This window comes from Saccostrea echinata, unplaced genomic scaffold (genome assembly GCF_033153115.1).
Source record: "Saccostrea echinata isolate AGI-Se365-2 ecotype Australia unplaced genomic scaffold, CSIRO_AGI_Sech_v1 ptg000042l, whole genome shotgun sequence".
NCBI classification, from domain to species: Eukaryota; Metazoa; Mollusca; class Bivalvia; order Ostreida; family Ostreidae; genus Saccostrea; species Saccostrea echinata.
The window spans coordinates 7,300,001-7,323,961 of NW_026889791.1; the positions used below are offsets into that span (position 1 = coordinate 7,300,001).

Here is a 23,961-nt window from a genome sequence, read left to right on the forward strand (position 1 = left end):
AAGTTCATTTTTAAAGAACTATCCAAGATATTTTTATCAAACTTCATATGCTGATAGATATTGATTAGAGCTATGCAACTGCATCAACATATTTTGACCTTGGCTTTTCCTTTCACCTTGACCTCACTTTTCATAAATTAATGTTTATCTCATTTTTAAAGACGCCATTCAAGATATTTTTATAAAACTTCATATGTTGATACATACTGATGAGAGCTATTCAACTGCATCAACATTTTTGGATCTTAACCTTTCCTTTGATCTTGACCTCATTTTTAGCTCACCTGAGCTGAAAGCTGAAGTGAGCTTTTCTGATCACGTTTTGTCTGTAGTCTGTCTGTAAACTTTTCACATTTTCGACTTCTTCTCCAGAACCACTGGGCCAATTCAACCAAACTTGCCACAAAGCATCCTTGGGTGAAGGGGATTCAAGTTTGTTCAAATGAAGGGCCACGCCCTCTTTCAAGGGGAGATAATTAAGAATTAGTGAAAAATGAATAGCATCTTTAAAAAAATCTTCTTCTCAAGAACCACAGGGCCAGGAAAGATGAAACTCATATGGAAGCATCCCCAGGTAGTGTAGATTCAAGTTTGTTCAAATTATGACCCCCGGGAGTAGGGCGGGGTCACAATGGAGGATCAAATTTTTACATAGAAATATATAGGAAAAATCTTTAAAAATCTTCTTCTCAAGAACAGTAAAGCCATGAAGAGTCATATTTATTTGGAAGCATCCCCAGGTAGTGTAGATTCAATTTTGTTCAAATCATGACCCCGGGGGGAGGGGGGGGTAGGGGGGGCCACAATGGAGGATCAAAGTTATACATAGAAATATATAAGAAAAATCTTTAAAAATCTTCTTCTCAAGAACAGTAAAACCATGAAGAGTCATATTTATGTGGATGCATCATCAGGAAGTTTAGATTCGATTTTGTTCAAATCATGACCCCCAGGGGTAGGGCAGGGCCACAATGGAGGATCAAAATTTTACATAGAAATATATAGGAAAAATCTTTAAAAATCTTCTTTTCAAGAACAATAAAGCCATGAAGAGTCATATTTATGTGGATGCATCGTCAGGAAGTTTAAATTTGATTTTGTTCAAATCATGACCCCCAGGGGTAGGGCAGGGCCACAATGGAGGATCAAAATTTTACATAGAAATATATAGGAAAAATCTTTAAAAATCTTCTTCTCAAGAACAATAAAGCCATGAAGAGTCATATTTATATGGAAGCATCCTCAGGTAGTGTAGATTCAAGTTTGTTCAAATCATGACCCCCGGGGGGTAGGGTGGGGCCACAATGGAGGATCATAGTTTTACATAGAAATATATAGGAAAAATCTTTACAAATCTTCTTCTCAAGAACAGTAAAGCCATGAAGAGTCATATTTATATGGAAGCATCCTCAGGTAGTGTAGATTCAAGTTTGTTCAAATCATGACCCCCAGGGATAGGGGGGGCCACAATGGAGGATCAAAATTTTACATAGAAATATATAGGAAAAATCTTTAAAAATCTTCTTCTCAAGAACAGTAAAGCCATGAAGAGTCATATTTATATGGAAGCATCCTCAGGTAGTGTAGATTCAAGTTTGTTCAAATCATGACCCCCAGGGGTAGGGTGGGGCCTCAATGGAGGATCAAAATTTTACTTAGAAATATATAGGAAAAATCTTTAAAAATCTTCTTTTTAAGAACAGTAAAGCCATGAAGAGTCATATTTATATAGAAGCATCCTCAGGAAGTTTAGATTCAATTTTGTTCAAATCATGGCTCCCAGGGGTAGGGCGGGGCCACAATGGAGGATCAAAGTTTTACATAGAAATATATAGGAAAAATCTTCTTCTCAAGAACAGCAAAGCCATGATGAGTCAAATTTATATGGAAGCATCCTCAGGTAGTGTAGATCGAATTTTGTTCAAATGATGACCCCCGGGGGTAGGGTGGGGCCCAATGGGGGATCGAAAGTTTTACATAAGAACATATAGAAAAAAAAATTTCTTCTCAAGAACAGAAAAGCTATGTTAGTCTTATTGATATGGAAGCATCCTCGGGTAATGTAGATTCAAGTTTGTTCAAATGATGACCCCTGAGATAGGGAGGAGCTACAATGGGGGATCAAATTTTTACAAAGAAATAAATGGGAAAATTCTTTTAAAATCTTCTCAAGTACAACAAATTCATTTGTTATATTGACATGGAACCATCATCAGGTAGTTTAAAATTCAAGCTTCCCCCCCCCCCCCCCATCCCATTCATTACTGAACTGATTTGTGCCTTAGTCTAGCCAGTGTGCTCAGGTGAGCGATGTGGCCCATGGGCCTCTTGTTCTTAAATAAGTGTTTAGCTCAGTTTTAAAGAAACCATTCAAGATATTTTTATAAAACTTCATATGCTGATACATACTGATGAGAGCTATTCAACTGCAACAACTTTTTTGACCTTGACCTTTCCTTTGACCTTGACCTCACTTTTCTTAAATTGCTGTCAAACTTCACTTGCTGATACATACTGATGTAAGCTATTCAACTGCATCAACATTTTTAGCTCACCTCAACGAAGTTGGGGGAGCTTATGTAATACCCTTGGCGTCGGCGTTGGCGTCCCAGGTTAAGGTTTTTGGAGCAGTTTTCTTTTCAAGTACTTCTATGGCCTATATTAGTCAGAGATGCATGGAGGATGCTTCTAGTGTGTTTCATTGTACCAGTCAAGGTTTCAGATGCTGCAATTTCAGCTAAAGAATGACGAGGTTAATGTTTTTGGAGCAGGTCTCATTTCCAAGTAATTATAAGCCCTATATTGACCAAACTTGCATGGATGATACATCTAAGGATGCACACTACTGAACTTGCTTCGGATGCTGGATCTGACCTACATTTTCTGGATGAGTGACCAGGTTAAAGTTTTTGGAGCAGATCTCATTTCCAAGTAACTAAAACCTTATATTGACCAAACTTGCATGGATGATACATTTAAGGATGCACACTACTTGACTTGCTTCAGATGCTGGATCTGACCTATATTTTCCGGATAAGTGACCAGGTTAAAGTTTTTGGAGGAGATCTCATTTCCAAGTAACTTTAAACCCTATATTGACCAAACTTGCATGGATGATACATCTAAGGATTCACACTACTGGACTTGCTTCGGATGCTGGATCTGATCTACATTTTCCGGATGAGTAACCAGGTTAAGGTTTTGGAGCAGATCTCATTTCCAAGTAACTGTAAGGCCTATCTGAACCAAACTTGCATGGATGATGCATCAAGGGATGAACAATCTCAAAACTTGCTTCGGATCCTGGATTTGACTTACATTTTCTGGATGAGTGACTAGTTTTATGTTTTCAGATAAGTCTATTCCCAAGTAACTGCAAGCCCTATCAGACCAAAATTGCATAAATGTTGCATCTAGGGATGCACACTCCTAGATTATTAGTTTAGTGTGGGACTTTGCCTTACTTAAAGACAACATTCATTGAGGTGAGCTCTGTAATCTCTGATTACCTATGTTTGACCTTGACCTTTCATTTGATCTTGACTTCTCTTTTCTCAAAACCAGTCACGGTAGCCTAGTGGTAGGGCGCTCGCTTCATGATCGGGAGGCCTGGGTTCGATTCTTGTTCGCTGTGCAGTGTCAAACCTAAGATGTAAACGTAGGTAGTGACTGTTCCTTTGCTAAGCACCCAGCACTAGAAGTGAAAGTCACAGGTCTTTCGGATGAGACCTTAAAAACCGAGGTCCCGTGTCAGACAGGCATTGGCACGATAAAGAACCCTCACTGCTCAATGGCCCTGAGTGCTGAGTATAGGTCTAAATTTGAAGCCCTTCACTGGCACATGGTGACGTCTCTATATGAGTGAAAAATTCTCGAATGGGATGTTAAACAACATCCAATCAATCAATCTCTTTTCTCAATTTGTGTTTAACTCAGTTTTAAAGAAACCATTCATTATATTTTTATCAAACTTCATATGCTAATACATACTTATGTAAACTTTTCAACTGCATCAACATTTTTTGACCTTGATCTTACCTTTGACCTTAACTTCATTTATTTTGAATTTGTGTATAGCTCAGTTTTAAATAAACCATTCAAAGTATTTTTATCAAACTTAATATGCTGATATGTATTTTTGAGAACTATTCAACTGCATCAAAAAGGTTTGACCTTGAACTTTCCTGTGACCTTGACCTCACTTTTCTTAAATTTGCATTTTGCTTAGTTTTAAAGAACCATTTAAGATATATTTATGTAAGCTTATGCACTTATACATAATTTGGTGAGAATTTTTCATTTATATCCAACTTTTTAGATTTTTATATCCAACTTTTTAGATTTCAATTTTAAAGAAACTATTCAAGATATTCTCATCAAATTTCAAACACTTGTACAAATTTTCATGTTGCATTACTAATATACCCTTGGCGGGGCATTCATGTCAAATAAGTTGTGATAACTGATAAAAAATCAAAATATGAAAATCATTTTGTTTGTTCCCAGTCTTAGTCTTAAAGGAAATTTCTAGGACTTTTGACCTCATATGGCATCAAACCTGATGTTTAAAAGTAAGGTACGAGGGAATTAATTTCTACATGCTACATAAATATTAAAAATATCTTTGATGTAAATTGGCATGGAAATAGTGATATAGAAATTGATAACATTGTAAGGAATGAAAATATTTATGTATGGAAAGACTATTAGTAAGTTGTGCTAGTAAAATAAAAATTATTTAGAATTTAGAAAATTTAGGTTTATAATAGTTATTTCGTTTTTATGTTTCATTCAATATTTATTTAATTTTGTATTAAATTACAACTAAATATTTCCTTTGAGCCCCTGTTTGCCCTTTATGTTACTTAATCCAGCCTCACTTAAGCAACCTCTGTGACATAATTTCATATTTCAAATTCATTGCTGGTGCTTACTTTCAAAATATTCATTGTTTACAATTTGATTTTAAGTCTTTTAATGTCATTTTTCTTGCCAAATCATATAAATACACTTCAATGCTGGATGTGAATGTGTATTAATTGCTACTTATTGTGTGGACATACAAAGGTTGTTCGGAAAGTTTGCGGACTTCTCAATAACTATTTTTACTTGACGTCATACTATATCTTAATTTGGTAGAAATGTTTTAACAATAAATTTATATGACATGTTTTAAAAATTTTAAAAATATCGTGATTTATTTTAAACTGATTTAGAATTTAAAAATGTGAAAATCAGATTGCGGAGCAGGTCAAAATTTTATAATTTACAAACAATACACTAAATTATGTCTGTAAAATTGGTGCATGAGCGGTAAAATCCTAGATGTTTGAATTAAGAATTGGTACATCATTTTGTATTCCAAATTATGGTTTAATATTTTGCTTCGTTCAAAAGAAATCGATTTCAGAAGATAGGCAGTCCTCATTAAAAAAGGCAAAAGAGATGACATAGTAGAATTTCACGGAGAAGCAGTTTGTTAGTTTCTCTGGAAAACTCCAGAAAAAACTCTTGACAATGCTGGAGGTAGCAGGATATGTGTGAAAAGTGAGCCATGCATGTGTGTGTATACATCACACAGGCAGTATTTGAATGAGAGAGACTCTGTATCACACGAGGACAATCTCTATCTGTCAAAATCTCATCAAACACTTTAAGGTCAGACAACACATTCCTCAATAATATATAATTTTTTCCAAAAATTTTTCATTGAAGTATTGCTACTTTAACAAGTTTCCTCACAAAAAAATTAAGATACCTTACCAGGCATTTGTGCAAGATTCCAGAGGATACTATTTACTATATAATTCTACAAATATCGGAACCACATTTATATTGAAACTTTTCACTACTGAACTGATTTCTGCTTTTTCCTAGCTAAAGTGCTCAGGTGAGAGATGTGGCCCATGGGCCTCTTGTTTTCTTTTAATTTGGATGACATACTATTGTGTTGTCTGCAATGTTGCCATTCAAAATTTGCTACTTACTGTCCAAAGAAATCTTGAAGGCAAGCATGTGATGTCCAGTATTCCCATGGACAGAGTATCATTCAAGTCAAAGGCTAAACAGTATTTAAATCTTATGATTGAAAAGACAGACAGTATAGACAGATTTTCAGATATAGTACAGATTACTAGAGATTTTAAATTGTATGAAAAGTTTTTTGGACATTTTTGAATCTACCAGAGGACAGAGAATTTGGTATATCAAGAAAAGGGCAAAGCACAAAGTTGTAATCAGGCTCCACTGTTGCAAAAGGTTTCTTGAAAATTTTGATTTCAATTAATGAATGAAATGTAGTGAGATAGAGCCAGTAAACCACTGACTTGAAAAGTATTTTAAAAAATCTTTGATTAGATTACTCGCTGTTGTCCAGTTGTTGTTGCTTTTGTTATTTACAAGCAATTACATTTTAAGATCAGACTACACATTCCTCAATAATATATAATTTTCCCCAAGAATTTGTCATTGAAGTATTGCTACTTAAACAAGTTTCCTTACAAAAAAATGAGGTACCTTACCAGGCATTTGTGCAAGATACCAGATGATGGAGTTTTCTCTATAATCCTATCATACCTATTGGAAATCTCTTTAATTGTCAATATCACAATTTTTGGTGTATCTTTTTAGCTCACCTGAGCTGAAAGCTCGAGTGAGCTTTTCTGATCACCCGTTGTCCGTCGTCCGTCCCTCTGTCTGTCCGTCCGTCTGTAAACTTTTCACATTTTCAACTTCTTCTCAAGAACCACTGGGCCAATTTTAACTGAACTTGGCACAAAGTATCCTTGGGCAAAGGGGAGTTAAAATTGTTAAAATAAAGGGCCAAGTCCCCTTACAAGGGGAGATAATCAAGAAAAGACAAAAATAGGGTGGGGTCATTAAAATATCTTTTTCTCAAGAACCACTGGGCCAGAAAAGCTGAAACTTATGTGGAAGCATCCTCATGTAGTGTAGATTGTAAATTGTCAAAATCATGACCGGGGGTAGGGCGGGGCCACAATAGGTATTACAAGGGGGGAAATCTGGTAAAGAACAGCATTGTCAAAGTTACTCAGGTGAGCGATGTGGCCCATGGGCCTCTTGTTTTCCAGACATTTTGAAAACAGTTTAAAAATCACAAGATAATGATGATTATGAATAATTTTCAATATATTAGGAAGAGATATAAAACAGATATTCAAGGAACATCTGACCTTAATATAGGATCTAACACCACAATCAAAATGGATATCAGAAATTGATTGGATTGAATTCAGTCCCTGTCAGTTTCAGCTTATTCTTCCTGTAAGTCTTTCTTTACAGTCTGTATTATTTTTTTTTATTATTTCAGGTAAAACGTTATGAACGTTTAACAAAACTGAGGTTCGACACCAAACCAATAGGTATGATTATTGTGTATTTTTAAGCATTTTACAATGATTTTTGGGAGTTGAACTATGTTCAATCTCCCTCAGCTACATTTGTATCACACAGATTGCATGCTTTTTGAGCCAGTTTACTTAGAAGTTTACCCTAACAATCATCCACAGGAATCGTACATGCATCTGTGTAAGAAGTTATAAACACCACAAAATCTTTCAATTTCATTCACACTTTTATAGAAAAAAAGGTAAAAAGGGATTAATCTGTAAATGAAACATCGGTATCAATTTTTGATTTCGATGAAGGGTGTTGTCATGGATACCTAAAAATAAAAATTTCTGTGAAATACATTCAAAATGCTACTCCTCCTACAGATTTAATCTGATTTCAATATTACTAGGCAAAGAAGTAGACTACACTAAGATACATTATTCTGCATGTTGGTTTTTCATTTCAGTGAAAGATGTTGCCATTGTTACTAGAAATAGAAATTTTTATGAAATCTCTACCTCTTCTACAAATTTGGTTTGATTTCAATATCACTTGGTACACAAGTTGCCTACACTAAGGTTCATAATTTTGTGTATCATTTTTTTTTTAATATGGATGAATGATGTTGCCATGGTTACTAAAAATAGAAATTTCTGTGAAATACATTCAAAAAACTACTCCTCCTTCAGTTGTGGTCTGATTTCAATATAACTTGGAACACATGTAGACTATCAAAACATAAGAAGTTAAAACAACTGAAAATCCTGAAGTATAAATCAGTGAAAATGATAATTATTGCTTTGTTAGTCAAAATGATTGCTTTTTTATGTCTTGTACATTATAAATATAGGCCAGTATTATAGGATCCGGGTTGGGGCACTGTAGCTTGCTTTAACAGTATGAGGTGAAAATGAAACTTTTCGACATGGAAAGTATTAGCACATCAAGAACAGTGAAGGCCTTTTTGTGGTGTTCTGCAAAGAGTTATAGATGGGATGAATCAGTCTCAGACCGAAGAAGAAAGGTTGCAATACAAATAGTCGCCCGTGTGGCGCAGTGGTTAGAGCATTCCTCTAGAGTCGGTGAGTAAGGAGTTGATCCTTGCGTCAGGGGTTCGAATCCCACTGTAGAATGTGGAGACCTGGCTTTGGGGCCACCAACATATAAAAATCTCAGCTCAAATCTCAACCTCAAATCTTAGATTTCTGCCTCAGCTGAGATTTTCCTAAAACTCTGTGCCACCAACATTTCTGAGATTCGTCTCTCGTAAGCTGAGATTTGAGAAAAAACTTACTTATTTTTTCGTTGTTATATGCGACCTTTTTTCTATTAATGCACGAATTTGTTGAATGAATGATTGAATTTACCTTTGAGTTAGTTGTTTTTGCAATATTTCGTGTTAATCTCTATTTTTGGAGTAACACTGACTGAATCCACAAAGCACTTCAAGGTATCACACCAGTAATTGACCAATCAAAATGAACTTAGTCAATTGTAGTTCCATACATAATAAAGAAATATTTTTTTTTTATGTACAATTGCCAATTAATGCAAATTCAGTTTGATAAAATAACTAATCTGTGGAACTTCTCATTCTTTAACATTTCCATGTACTGTCATGAACCCAACTCACAGTTATTGTACTATCGCAGAATTTTGAGAAACCGCCTTCACTCTCCATTTTCATAAACAACAAAACACTTAGGTATGTTGCAGTTTGCCACTAATGTGACTTTAATTATAGAAATTACTTGTAGTTAATTATGTAATAATTGGTCAAGAAATCCATAAAATTATTAATTAACTTCTTATTATCTGTATCAAAAATTCACAACAGAATGAAGTCGAATTATGAATACGTCCTAAAAGAAACTGAAAAACCACGCTATCTGGACGACCGGGTCCAGATTTTTACCGTGCATGATTTTCATTGGGCATTTACTAAATGCTTTCATTTCCAAGAATCACTTGCATTTGCCTCTCCTAATTTGGACACGCCAAAAACTTCCAAGGATAATTCAAGCGCGATAACTCTAATTATATGCAGAGCATTCCAATGTATATAAAATTTTTTAAGTAAAACTTAAAATTCATATTGTGAGAAATTTTTTAATTTCCCTTATTCTATTTTTACATTTTTGGTATCTGTGCTTAGGATATTTTATGTACTTTGTAAAATATTAAAGGTTTTTGACAGGAACTATTTCTTTCGGGGCATAGGAGGCCACTTCCTGGGGTGCACACAGGATGTTTATAAACACATTGAATACACATGGTTTTGAGGGTATTCCTGTTTGCAGATGGAAAAAATCAGAAAATGCCGTGTAGGTACCCTATTTTTTGGTGTCAGCTGATGTAACTGGTAACATTTAACACTTCCTGCTAAATATTTTTTCATGAATTCGAATACCTGATTTTTAATTTTTTTTTTATTCTATATAGAATTACATAGTGAAAACAATTACCGGTGTGATACCTTGAAGGTGATTGTGTTAAATCATCTACACCCATATTAAAGGCAGTTTTAATTTTATAAAGGCATATTTCAACAAAATATGTCATTTTATGAACTTTCTGTGTGAAAGCACATATTTTTAAATTTAGAAGCAGGGTTGACATTAATTTATACAGTTTTCTATGTAAAATACTAATAATATGTCATGTTTTACCCTCAAAACTCCAAATTATGACTTTCAAAGTAGGATTATGCATCTGACATGTAGAAAGAAGTTAGGAAATGTTTGTTGTTTATTTTAGATGACTTTAAACTCTGTGCACCACCTGACCGCAGTCAATTATGGTGTCTACAGACTTTGCCGTAAAAGCACTTTAGGCTGATTTTTTCAAGAAAAGACTAATTCTGGGTTTGCGAATGAGTTTTCAACAAAAATGACAACTGCGATAAAATGTGAAGAAGTAAAACGTTTTTAAAAAGTGTTAAATTTTACAGAGACTGGGTTTACTCTCATTTTATTCACCTTAAGTGATTCATTTATTACTGGAGTGGAGGAATAGAAATAATGAAATGAGTTAAATTTGTCTTATAAAAGTAATGCACAAATAAAATTTATTAAGAATTTTTCAAAAATAAGAAGCTTATGACCAAAATTGCATAAATACTGTCAGGGCATGAGAGTGAATACTTATTCTGAGTCCCAACCATGCATCACACATATAGTACAGAATGTCACTTAGCACCATGGTATGCCTGATATGGTTCTCTAGACTTTTTCCATGCTTTCGCAGCTGACATTCAAGATTTTTCAGTTTGCCAGAGAATGTTTTTTGTCATTTTACCACTTTTATGTAGGTGTTGACCCTCTCTTTTAAATTAAGTCTCAGTCAGGATGTTTATTTTAGCTTGATTTGTTAAGCACATTAATGTACTGAAATATTAATAAATTACAAATTAAAGTGATGAAGAAATTTGACATATTTACACAATCAAAATATCAGAATAACCATAATTCAGCTAACAAAGTGCCCTGTTCTTCTTTTGTCACTTCCTATAAATTTTATCAGCAGTTTTGTACACCCACCCACCTCCAAGAATCATGGAGGATGGCCTGATATTAGTTTCTTTGTTGCATTTATTCACATTTAAAAGTGTTAAGACCCATAAAAATGTTTAAGATTTATATTTTTAAATTTAAATGTTGAATTTTTATGTAAATTTGGTGAAACAAAAAGCTGTAATCTTGAATTAATCATGCAAATTCATCAGACACCTTTGAAATTCCTGAGTAATTCAATGAAAAGAGGATAATAATTATATATGTATGTTCAATTGGAATTTCAGGGCTAATTTGTGTCTGCAGAGAAAGCCAGTTACATAAATCACAACAATAAATTACATCTGAATTGTTTTCTCCATTTTCTTATCATCAAAGCAAGTTTAATGGAGCGTCAGAGCTGTCCAGAACCTCCCCAGATGCTGATATCATTTGGACTGCCCTGTGTTACAACACAGCTTTTAGATAAACTTCTGCATAGCAGGTTGTAGACAAGTACCTAGGCTTTATTTGGAACATAAATTGACCAGATGCAGATTTTATTATCAGCCTAATATTTAACAATTTCTGTAAATTCTGTCATTCTTAGGAGGGTAAAATGCAATTTTGTTATGTAATAATTGCATAATGGTCTCAGACTTGTGAATTATTTTTTGTTTCTTGTGAAGAACAGTGCATATACTCTCCACGGATACAAAATTGGTTGCCAGGCTTAGTCTATTAAGGAAGAAATCCTGCTTCAAAATATGCACAAAAAACTTCTGTCAGAGTGCTCAGTGTGTATTCTTGACTGCTCTGGAGTAAGGGAGATAAATGCATCATATCTCCAGCAATAATGGGAATTAGATCCCCAGACTTCAGGATGTTAGTGACAGTTATTTAAGAAATCTCAGTTGCAAAAATGAAAAAAATCTGACAACATTAAAGGTCCTTCAAGGTATCACACCGGTAATTGACCATTCAAAATGAACTTTAGTGAATTGTAGTTCCATACATAATAAAGAAATATTTTTTTTTTGTGAGAATTTTTTTAATTTCCCTTATTCTATTTTTACATTTTTGGTATCTGTGCTTAGGATATTTTATGTACTTTGTAAAATATTAAAGGTTTTTGACAGGAACTATTTCTTTCGGGGCATAGGAGGCCACTTCCTGGGGTGCACACAGGATGTTTATAAACACATTGAATACACATGGTTTTGAGGGTATTCCTGTTTGCAGATGGAAAAAATCAGAAAATGCCGTGTAGGTACCCTATTTTTTGGTGTCAGCTGATGTAACTGGTAACATTTAACACTTCCTGCTAAATATTTTTTCATGAATTCGAATACCTGATTTTTAATGATTTTTTATTCTATATAGAATTACATAGTGAAAACAATTACCGGTGTGATACCTTGTTATCATCACTGACCTCAGTCACATAAACATCCACCTCCCAGAAACAATCTCTACACACAGAAGAGTTCCCCACCAAGAGTTATCTCTCTTAGTGTATTAACACAATATAAAATATATATTAACATTTTGGCGTATAATCACGAGAAAACACATTCCCCACTTCCTTCATCTTTTATTTGCTGTTTCGAGTCATTCAACGGAAAAGATTCCATTACGATCTTTGTGACAATAAATATTAACCGAGTCCCTGTAAAATATTCCCTACAGAAGAATAACACAAAAAACCAAATTTTATAGTCTTGGCTTGGCTCATCTGTGGACAATAACACATAAAATATGAGACACTGAGGCGTCACTTCTGCCATTGTGATGTTGCCGAAAGATTGTAAAAAGTAGATAGGCGGATCAAGACTATATTCAGGCCGATTACACATTTTTCTTTCTCTAATTTTGTTTTGTAAAATGTCAGTTCCATCTACATGTATAATATTTTGTTCTCCATAGAAAAAATATTTTAGGTATAGGGACTTTTTGTCCATATTTAGATTTTTTTCAAAATCATTTTAAGCGATCAAAGGAAATAAATTTTGCAACCGAAATAATGATTTAAATACTGCCAACTTGGCATTAAGAAATAAACACTGAGTGATTTTTTTTTTAGCCAATCAAATGAACGATATACATGTATAGCTAATTTTCTCACATAATAATTTTCTTGAGTCGTTGGAAGCAAATTCAAAGTTGGGGGGGGGGGGGGGCTAATTGAAAGAGAAAAAAAAATTTAAACCTGAAAAAAAACTTGACAACCAAAAAAAGGGGGGTGGGGTGGGTGAAAATTGTCCAAACCCAAAAATCCCAAGGGGAGGGGGGGTAAGCCCCCCTTGCCCCCTCTGTTCCAACCCCTATATTCATAAAATGTGTGCATAAGTTGCAACAAAAAACATGTCCAGGGGCGGGTAACGTATGCTTGGTTTTACATGATCCCAATTTATCAAGAAAATTTCGATACGAGTTCAGGTAATTTCAGGTCCACCCCCCTTCCCCCATGAAAGAAAAGCCTGAAACTGAACTATGGACATGTTTAGGGTGGAGGCTAAATAACACATCGCATTTTCCACGATCCACTGTTAGAAAATGTCAGAGAAACAGAGAAGAGGCTACATCCCCTGTGAGAAAATGTCGCAGAAAAATATTCCTCTTTAACAATGAATATAGTGAACAATTTACGTCGTTACACTGGAAACCCAAATCAATCTCATATACGCTTGTCAAATGACAATTAACTGATTTTAAATTCCTATTATCAATCATATCCTAAATAAAAGTTTCAAGGGTTGTTCATTTAATATTTGAAACTAAGGACCACACTTGGTTTTTAAGCTCACCTGAGCTGAAAGTTCAAGTGAGCTTTTCTGATCACCATTGTCCATCGTCCGTCTGTCCGTCCATCTGTAAACTTTTCACATTTTCAACTTCTTTTCAAGAACCACTGGGCCAATTGTAACCAAACTTGGTAAAAAGTACCCTTGGGTGAAGAGGAGTTTAAATTCTTAAAATAAAGGGCCAAGTCCCCATACAAGGGGAGATAATCAAGAAAAGACAAAAATAGGGTGGGGTCTTTAAAAAATCTTCTTCTCAAGAACCACTGGGCAAAAAAAGCTGAAACTTATGTGGAAGCATTCTGGGATAATGTAGATTCTAAATTGTTAAAATCATGACCCCCAGGCATAGATCGGGGCCACAATAGGGAATCCAAGTTCTACATTGAAATATACAGGAAAAAATCTTTAAAAATCTTCTTCTCCACAACCACTGGGCCAGAAAAGCTGAAACTTATGTGGAAGCATCCTGGGGTAGTGTAGATTCTAAGTTGTTAAAATCATGACCCCAGGGGGTAGGGCGGGGCCACAATAGGGAATCCCAAGTTTTACATTGAAATGTATAGGAAAAATCTTTAAAGATCTTCTCAAGAACCACTGGGCCAGAAAAGCTGAAACTTATGTGGAAGCATCCTCAAGTAGTGTAGATTCTAAATTGTTCAAATCATGACCCCCAGGGATAGGGTGGGGCCACAATAGGGAATCCAAGTTCTACATTGAAATATATAAGAGAAATCTTTAAAAATGTTCTTCTCAAGAACCACTGGGCCAGAAAAGCTGAAACTTATGTGGAAGCATCTTGGGGTAGTGTAGATTCTAAATTGTTAAAATCATGATTCCCAGGGGTAGGGTGGGGCCACAATAGGGAATCCAAGTTTTTATTGAAATTTATATGAAAAATCTTTAAAAGATCTCCTTTTCAAGAACCTCTGGGCCAGAAACACTTAAATTTATGTGGAAGCATTCTGGAGTAGTGCAGGCTTCGGGACCACCAACATATAAAAATCTCAGCTCAAATCTCAACCTCAAATCTTAGATTTCTGCCTCAGCTGAGATTTTCCTAAAACACCATGCCACCAACGTTTCTGAGATTCGTCTCACGTAAGCTGAGATTTGAGAAAAATCTTTATTTTCGTTGTTATATGCGACCTTTTTTCGAAAAATGCACTAATATGTTGATTCAATGATTGAATTGACCTTTTATTCAATTGTTTATGCAATATTTTCATGTATAGATCGTGATAAAAACACATCCCCCACTTCTTTCGTCTTTTATTTGCTGTTTCGGGTCATTCAACAGAAAGGATTCCATTACAACATTTGCGACAATAAATGTTCATCGAACCCACATAAAATAATCCCAGAAGAATAACACAAAAAATATCCAAATTTTGTAGTCTTGGCTTGTCTGTCGACATAAACACACAAAAACGTACACCGAGGCGCCACTTCCGCCATTGTGACGTTTTGTGTAGCAGGTAGGCAGATCACTTTATTTCCCAGACCGATTAAATTAAATCATTTTGATGAAACACATTTTTCTTTCTTTTGTTATATGTTAGATATCATGGTATATCTGTATTATTTTTAATTCTCCATAGCAACAAAAAAAAAATTTGAGTTATAGGGACTATTTGTATTTAGAATAAACCTGAGTGATTTTTTTTCTAGCAGATCCCCCCCCCCCCCCAAAAAAAAAAAAATTCAATAATTGATATAATTATATAGCTAAATTTCTCACATGCTGTAATAAATTTTGCGAGTTTTCCATAAGTGTGGATAAATGTGATAATATGAACAGTGAACATGAGCAGGTAACATACGTATACTTAGTTTTACAGGATCATTTATCAAGGAAATTTCTCAAGGAACTGTTTAATTGTCAGGGAATTTCAGTTCATGCCCCCCCCCCCCCCCCAAAGGAAGAAAAACCGGCTAAAATTTGAACTAAAGGCATGAATAGGGAAAAGGCAAACTAACACATTGCATTTTTCTATGATCCCCTGTGACAAAATGTCTTGGAAAGTCTTTATTTCTATTTTTGGATAAATAATAAACAACGAATATAGCACCACTTGACAAATAATCATTGTTACATTGGAAACCCAAGTCAATCTCGCGTGTGCTCATCGATAATGAGAAACTGATTAATTTCTAATATCATATCGTAAATAAAAGTTTCACTGCATAATGATGTAATTTCTTTTTAAAAACCAAGGATCATACTTTTCTTTTTGGTTTCTAAATGTAAGTTGTCAATTTAAGGAGGTTCGATCCTGAGCTTTTGGGCAGATTTTGGTCTGGACCTTTATTTCTAAAATTCTGCATCATCTTTAAGTTCTAACATTAAATCTGGATTTTAAAATGCAAATTAAACTTTATCAAATGAAAAAACCGCGATTAAATTCCATTCAAGTAGGATAAAGCCAGGAACTATATTTTGTGGCAGAAGGTTTTTTAGAAGAAAATTATCAATTCTTCCCTTTTTAAATATATACAGAAATGTTAAGTTTAGATTCCTAGTTTTCCATGCTGGTTGCAAACAGAGCTGTTTTTTTTCAGTGAAATGTTTTATGCTGGTTCTGAAATATCCATAAAATTATTTCTTATGAATTCTTTCATTATATTGTGACAAATATAGTGAATATATTCTGAAAGTCCAGGAAAAAATTGAGCCAATTTTAACATAAAATTAACACTTTTTTGGTAATAACTAAAAATTTAGATCATAGACCCCCACTCTTGTTTTTCTTTTCTGAATATATAAGATAACTTTGATCAATCTGCTTAATTTCAGAAAAAGTTTAAGAATTTAAAATAATTTTCTTTCTTGTTAAATTTTTAATGCCAGAAAAATCACATTTTGTGAGTGCAGAAAGGTCACATAATTGATTATGCGAAGCAATTTGAAATTTTTTCTTAGTCTCAATTTTAATGTGTCTTTTTTTGAATAGACTAATAGTTTATTTTGTCCCATGATTTATTTGGATAAAAACTTTGGAGGGAAAACGTCGAAGATGTGATTTTTGATTAAAACACAAATTTTAGTGCAAAAAGGTCATATTAAATGTACTGTATTGCCAAAAGAAGCATATCGACCCCCATTTTTTGTTTTGATTTTTAATTAAGCTATGTGTGTAGAAACTAAAAATATACTTGACAAAAAAAGTTTAAGACTTTAAATATCAGGATCCAACCTCGTTAAAATAAATACTGTTTGTTTAAAAAAAAAAAATCATTCATGCAAGTACATTTGAATAGATGCAGTTCTTGTTGTGAATTATGTATCTCAGAATGGACATAAGACAAAGAACAAAAGCCACGAAGTACCAAAATTGGCCCTGTCACCAAAATGGATGAAACTTTCTCTAATAATATGTTAAGATCGACTGGTTATAAAACAATTTATTTTATATTAATATCTTTTTTAGTTTTCTTTTTACAGTCATTTTAATTTGGTATTGTTTTCTAAGTGAATGTTACAATGTCATGACGTTGCTGCTGTATACTTTAACGTCATGATGTTATTTTTTAGCATTTTGATATGCACAAAATGGTAAGCATGTACATTAATGGAATGAAATCCACTATTTTATCACAAGTTTTCTATAAAGAAGTTCTGAAACATGGGGTAAATAGCTTTTATTTTTCAACTTTAAGGTACTTGTAATTTAATTAAGAGCCAAATATTGGATTTCTGAAAAAATATGACATCCTAGCTGACATTTTACAAATTTGTACATGATAAAGAAGACTCTTTCCTTATATAGGGTAGTAAAGGAATAATGTCATAAAATTACTAATATATTTGAATTTCTTTCTCAATAGCTTTACTAGGTAAAATTTTAACCTCCATAAGTTAACATATATTTCTCATGATAGGTAAGACAACTTTTTGTTTTATAAAATACATGTAAGCATGTTCAATGTATGTGTTTAGTTATAAAAAAAAACTACACAATTAGTATGACTTGGTATTTATTGCATTGAAATAAATAAATAACAATATAATTACTTAGGATTTATGATATCACATAACAGTCATAATAACAATATCATTACCGGTACTTACGATTTCACATAACAACAGTCATCTACATGTGGAATTTCCCGTTACAGCATATGACTATATAAAACACATGCAGGAGACAATAAACAACGAGTAAGCTGTCAATGTGATAGCAACCAGATTTTTCTTTTGTATAAACAGTAATAATATTTAAATCTCACATGAATTATAAAAACTTTCTATTCTAAAAACTGTTGGAAATGACATCCCTGCAATATTATTTATTAGCAGATATAAGACAAAGATGCAGAATCAATTTCAGTTATTTCAATTAATGCTTGAATATATTTTTATCAACATATCATCATTTGCCTACTACATAAGTATGTATATTATTCTCTAAATTTTTGCATATACATATTCTTCAAGTTTATTTAATCAAACAAGAAGGACAGACAGATGGCGGACAAAATGTGATCAAAAAAGGTCACTTGAGCTAAAAGCCTAAAATCACAATATTAAGCATTATTTTTTAATTCTTTTATATTTAAAAGAGCATTAATATCATCCAAGATCAAACAGCTCTAATCAATATGTTTAAGCATATGAAATCTGATAAAAATATCATGAATAGTTTCTTTAAAACTAAGCTTAACAAAAATTTAAGAAAGGAAAAGTCAATGGAAAGGTCAAGGTCTAAAAATGTTGATGAATTTGAATAGTTCTCATCAATATGTATCTGCATATAAAGTTTGATAGAAATATCTTGAATAGTTTTTTTTAAACTGAGTTAAACGCAAAGTGTGACGGAAAGACGGAGGGACAGAAAGACGGAAGGATGGAGGGACGGAAGACAGACATGACAAACACTATATGCCGCAGTCATATTTATGGTAGAGCATTAAAATCACTCTTCCGGCAAACTTTCTCCACTCTCACTGTCTGAATCATCAATGACTGGAGGAATATTGGCTGCATCCAAGACATTTCTGCTCCAATCCCGCACTCCAAATGATTTCTCTCTGTGCCTTGCACCACTTAGATACCATGTGACTGCTGCAATATGCGAGCACATCCCAACTACTCGAGCACCTGTTCTACATGTGCAATACCAAGATTCCACTGTACTCTCGCTGTAACGAATCCACAGTTGGTACTTCTTAGAAGATGTATGCCTACTCTGGATCTTTGCTCTGAGCAGTGTATTGTCCTCTTCATGGAAATAAATATCTTTCACCATCCATGTGCTCTTGCATGTAACTGGAGGATAATTTCAATTGGTAAGTACCACAAGTCAGATTTCTGAGTTCTTCGTCATCGAGTATAGGAAATGAATCCAAATCCACTTCAGAGGTGGTTTCCATACAGCAGTTTTTCTTTGCAATCCCTTCTCCTCAATGAAGGCCTTCAAGTGATGAACCTGATTTAAAAGCAATTTCAATAACATATTTCACACTGTTCCAGAACATTTTTTAGTTGGAGTAAATAAATGATAAACATTAGTTGTAAATTTTGCATATGTTGAAATTTACAGTCACAATACTTAAAACTATTTCTCTTTGAAAAAAAATAAGAGACTTGCTTGGATAGGTGAAGCATTTTAGCAGCTTCTGCATCATCCTCTTCTCTGCTGCTCGACAAACTCAGTGGAGGTGAAAATCTGTTTGATACTGCGCACACAATCCGTATATAGTCTCCAATGAATGGAATTTGATGGGTTGGTAGTGTACGGTCCGGATATCTCCATCTCTTGATACGGGCATTAGATGATTCTATGACCCATCTGACCTGAAACATCATGAAAATAAATGTTGTTTCCAGCATGTTCCAGAAATAGAGTTAAATAACTGTTCATGCACTGGTATGCTATGTGTAAGAATGTAGTAAACAGACTATCTATTAGTGCAAGTATGAATGTCAGCAAATAAATTTTTAGATATATGTAGTTATGTACAGTTGAACTTCGGTATCTCAAACACTGATATCTCAAATACCATGGATATGTCGAAGTGATTTGGAAGTCCCAAACACTTATTCCTTAAGTATTTTACCCTGGATATTTTGAATCCTCGGATATCTTGAAGTATTTTTTTTTTGGTCTCATTGAGTTCGAGATAAAGAGGTTTGAATATGAATATAAAAATCTATATATCTAATTCCCATTCTTACCTTTGTCACTAGTCGACTCATATTGGCATCTTCAGTCGACATCTGCTTTTGACCAGCCTCTAAAAACCTTGGCATCTCTGCCTGGATCCCCAAATCTGCTAGCAAAGGTAGAACATCTCTGAAGCCCCTATCCACAATGAATATGTCATCCTCATTAAGCCAGGAGCGAATACTTTCAGCGTTACTGTTGATGATGTGTGTAAGGATGGAAGCATCATTATTCTTTCTATCAGCTAAATAAGGGCCCAAAATGGAGACAAAATATCCCGTTGTTGTTACAACCACCATTGGCTTAATGAGGGGTCTCCCTTTGTGCATGCTGAATGATCTACGCTGGAAATGGAAATTGTTACTTTTGTTCACGTAGATATAAGTTCCATCCAATACTAAGATCTACACTTCCAAATAAAGTTTGAGCAAGGGGTCTGGTGTGGTTACTGATGATTTCAACACTTGAAATGTGACCAAAACGGAGATATTTTGGAACAAATGTAGTCATCAATGCTTTTCTGACTGCAGATATAGCTCTTCTTAAGCTGGATTTGGATGTGCGGAATAAAGTTGATAGTATCAAATTTGATAGTCCAGTTTTCATTTTACAAAAAAAGATTGCAACAGAGGTAGTCAAGCTTCTTGCTGGTGTATTCTTAACAAAACCCTGCACAGAGTCACATACTTCTTGAAAGTTTTCCTTGTTGATTCCTAATAATGACTTGTAGTCTGTGTCTGTCAGATTTTTCGGATCATCAAAGTCCCAAAACTGTTTTCCATTTCTCTGACATAATATGCGCATTTACTGTAATAGTTCTGAAATGGTTGTTCTATTTAAGAAGGCATTTTCAGTTGAACAGCATCACTTGTGAACATTCCATTACTATCTAAATGCACAGGACAACACCTGTTCCCTGGGGGAATAAGAATATTCTTCTCAACAAAAACATTTGTGCGACTTTCAGTTGGAACCACTACTAATTTTGGCCCAGGTTTTTTGCAGATACAACAATAAGCATGGGTTTTTGCTGTAGAAGCCAAAGTCAGAGACACAGATGGTGGACTAGACATATTCTTTTTCTTACTGTTAGAGTCATCAGAAATTGACACTGAAGCACAGTGAACAGGGGCGTACACAATTGTTTTTCCAGTTTCAGTTCTTTAAACATGACGACATTTATGCATGTTACAGACTTGTCAGGAGCCTCGATTAGGAACTTACGTTGGAGATACTTCTTTATATCTTTATTGATTGTTCTTCTGTCAGTTGGTTTTGTTCTTTTTGAGCATAAAATGCATTCAAAGTAGTCTATACTTTCTGTCCAGGCATTTTATCACATTAAGACTGCAATATAAGAAGAAAAAAGAAACCTAAAAATATGTACATAATGATAAATTCATGTACATGTATAGTATTTAGTTAAAATCAGTAACTTAAATAGGTGTGACAGGGTACTATTTATGGCTTCTTTTACATAAAATAACTTGCATTTGACCCACAAAATCAACTGCAATGAATATCATATACAGGCCTGTATGCAATTTCAGTTGGAGGAGGGGGTGGGGGGTGAGGGCAGTCAAACATCTTCAGTTTGGAGGGCACTACCAAAATTTCAAAAATTCCTTGTCAAGTCAAAAAAAAGGTGGTCAAAAAGTCATCAGACATTATTTGGGGGGGGGGGGGCACAAGCATATAATAGCTATGAAGAAAGAAAGTGAGTAAACAAATGCTTTAACTAACTTACACCAGTGTTATGTTTACAAAAGATGACCAAAAGGACCTTTCAAATGAAAAAAAAAATTGTATGGTACATTAATTGGGAAAGGTGTCTGTGCACCATCATGCATGTACAATAAAGTTACTTCTAGTATTTTCTTCCCATATTTATTTATATTTATAACAATTGACAAAAATCTTTAAAACATTCATTGTGGCAATATGCTCGCATTCAACATTCAATATTTTCAAGCCTAGTCCGAATTACCTCAAATATAAGCAAACGATCTGTGTAACTAGTATACTGCTTAACTTTCCATTATATGATAATTGTGATTAGTAGTCAGCAAAATAAAAGTGGTTAACATAACTAACCACTATTTTTTTGTCATGGGTTCTCTACATCAGACGAAGCTACATTTCTTTCTGCATGGAATCGCCTGCAGACGACAGCAAATCGAGACGAGTTACAGTAGGCTTGTATATATATTCATATATTTGAAAAATGCAACTTAATTACCTCATAAATCTAGACTTCCTTTTAGTTTCGGTAAATGCACTTTTCATCATGTTGATACCAGACCTGTTCTATTTTTAGCTCACCTGAGCCGAAGGCTCAAGTGAGCTTTTCTGATCACATTTTGTCCGTCGTCCGTCCGTCCGTCTGTCTGTCTGTAAACTTTTCACATTTTTGACTTCTTCTCAAGAACCACTGGGCCAATTTTGACCAAACTTGGTACAAAGCATCCTTGGGTGAAGGGGAATTTAAATTGTTAAAATAAAGGGCCAAGTCCCCTTACAAGGGGAGATAATCAAGAAAAGACAAAAATAGGGTGGGGTCATTAAAAAATCTTCTTCTCAAGAACCACTGGGCCAAAAAAGCTGAAACTTATGTGGAAGCATCCTGGGATAGTGTAGATTGTAAATTGTTAAAATCATGACCCCTGGGGGTAGGGCGGGGCCGCAACAGGGAATCCAAGTTTTACATTGAAATATGTAAGAAAAATCTTTAAAAATCTTCTTCTCAAGAACCACTAGGCCAGAAAAGCTGAAACTTATGTGGAAGCATCCTGGGGTAGTGGAGATTATAAATTGTTAAAATCATGACCCCCAGGGGTAGGGCGGGGCCACAATAGGGAATCCAAGTTTAACATTGAAATATGTAAGAAAAATCTTTAAAAATCTTCTTCTCAAGAACCACTGGGCAAGAAAACCTGAAACTTATGTGGAAGCATCCTGGGGTAGTGTAGATTCTAAATTGTTAAAATCATGACCCCCGGGGGTAGGGCGGGGCCACAATAGGGAATCCAAGTTTTACATTGAAATATATAAGAAAAATCTTTAAAAATCTTCTTCTCAAGAACCACTGGGCCAGAAAAGCTGAAACTTATTTGGAAGCATCCTGGGGTAGTGTAGATTCTAAATTTTTAAAATCACGACCCCCGGGGGTAGGGCGGGGCCACAATAGGGAATCCAAGTTTTACATTGAAATATATAAGAAAAATCTTTAAAAATCTTCTTCTCAAGAACCACTGGGCCAGAAAAGCTGAAACTTATGTGGAAGCATCCTGGGGTAGTGGAGATTCTAAATAGTTAAAATCATGACCCCCGGGGATAGGGCAGGGCCACAATAGGGAATCCAAGTTTAACATTGAAATATGTAAGAAAAATCTTTAAAAATCTTCTTCTCAAGAACAACTGGGCCAGAAAAACTGAAACTTATGTGAAAGCATCCTGGGGTAGTGTAGATTCTAAATTGTTAAAATCATGACCCCCGGGGGTAGGGTGGGGCCACAATAGGGAATCCAAGTTTTACATTGAAATATATAAGAAAAATCTTTAAAAATCTTCTTCTCAAGAACCACTGGCCAAGAAAAGCTGAAACTTATGTGGAAGCATCCTGGGGTAGTGTAGATTCTAAATTGTTAAAATCACGACCCCCGGGGGTAGGGCGGGGCCACAATAGGGAATCCAAGTTTTACATTGAAATATATAAGAAAAATCTTTAAAAATCTTCTTCTCAAGAACCACTGGGCAAGAAAAGCTGAAACTTATGTGGAAGCATCCTGGGGTAGTGGAGATTCTAAATAGTTAAAATCATGACCCCCGGGGATAGGGCAGGGCCACAATAGGGAATCCAAGTTTAACATTGAAATATGTAAGAAAAATCTTTAAAAATCTTCTTCTCAAGAACAACTGGGCCAGAAAAACTGAAACTTATGTGAAAGAATCCTGGGGTAGTGGAGATGCTAAATTGTAAAAATTATGACCCCTGGGGGTAGGGCGGGGCCACAATAAGTATTACAAGTTTTACATTGAAATATGTAAGAAAAATCTTTCAAAATCTTCTTCTCAAGAACAACTGGGCCAGAAAAACTGAAACTTATGTGGAAGCATCCTGGGATAGTGTAGATTTTAAATTCTTAAAAT

At 34.5% G+C, this 23,961-nt stretch overlaps 2 protein-coding genes across 2 annotated transcripts in view; one reads left to right on the forward strand and one right to left on the reverse strand.

The window, feature by feature from the left end:
- Nucleotides 1-7,893, forward strand: part of LOC133201052 (ATP-dependent RNA helicase SUV3 homolog, mitochondrial-like) — a 99,754-nt gene extending 91,861 nt beyond the window's left edge. The window contains exons 8-9 of the mRNA XM_061336853.1: nt 7,331-7,382; nt 7,820-7,893. Of these exons, the coding sequence (XP_061192837.1) occupies nt 7,331-7,382; nt 7,820-7,893 (126 nt within the window). The remainder of the gene's footprint in view (nt 1-7,330; nt 7,383-7,819) is intronic.
- A 10,650-nt stretch (nt 7,894-18,543) lies between these two features.
- Nucleotides 18,544-20,210, reverse strand: LOC133201100 (uncharacterized). The gene is made up of 3 exons (XM_061336896.1): nt 19,824-20,210; nt 19,233-19,442; nt 18,544-19,074 (listed from the first exon to the last, which is right to left on the reverse strand). Exons 1-3 carry the CDS (start codon nt 20,139-20,141, stop codon nt 18,949-18,951), a joined length of 654 nt encoding a protein of 217 aa, XP_061192880.1. The 5' UTR covers nt 20,142-20,210; the 3' UTR covers nt 18,544-18,948.
- Between the last annotated feature and the right edge of the window lie 3,751 nt (nt 20,211-23,961).

Coding starts and splice junctions, on each gene's coding strand:
- LOC133201100 (XM_061336896.1), bottom strand. CDS start 20,141: ATGCACAAAGGGAGACCCCTCATTAAGCCAATGGTGGTTGTAACAACA. Junction 19,443..19,823: donor TGAGTCGACTAGTGACAAAG/GTAAGAATGGGA, acceptor ATGATGTTTCAG/GTCAGATGGGTCATAGAATC. Junction 19,075..19,232: donor TGCTTCACCTATCCAAGCAA/GTCTCTTATTTT, acceptor CTTTTAAATCAG/GTTCATCACTTGAAGGCCTT.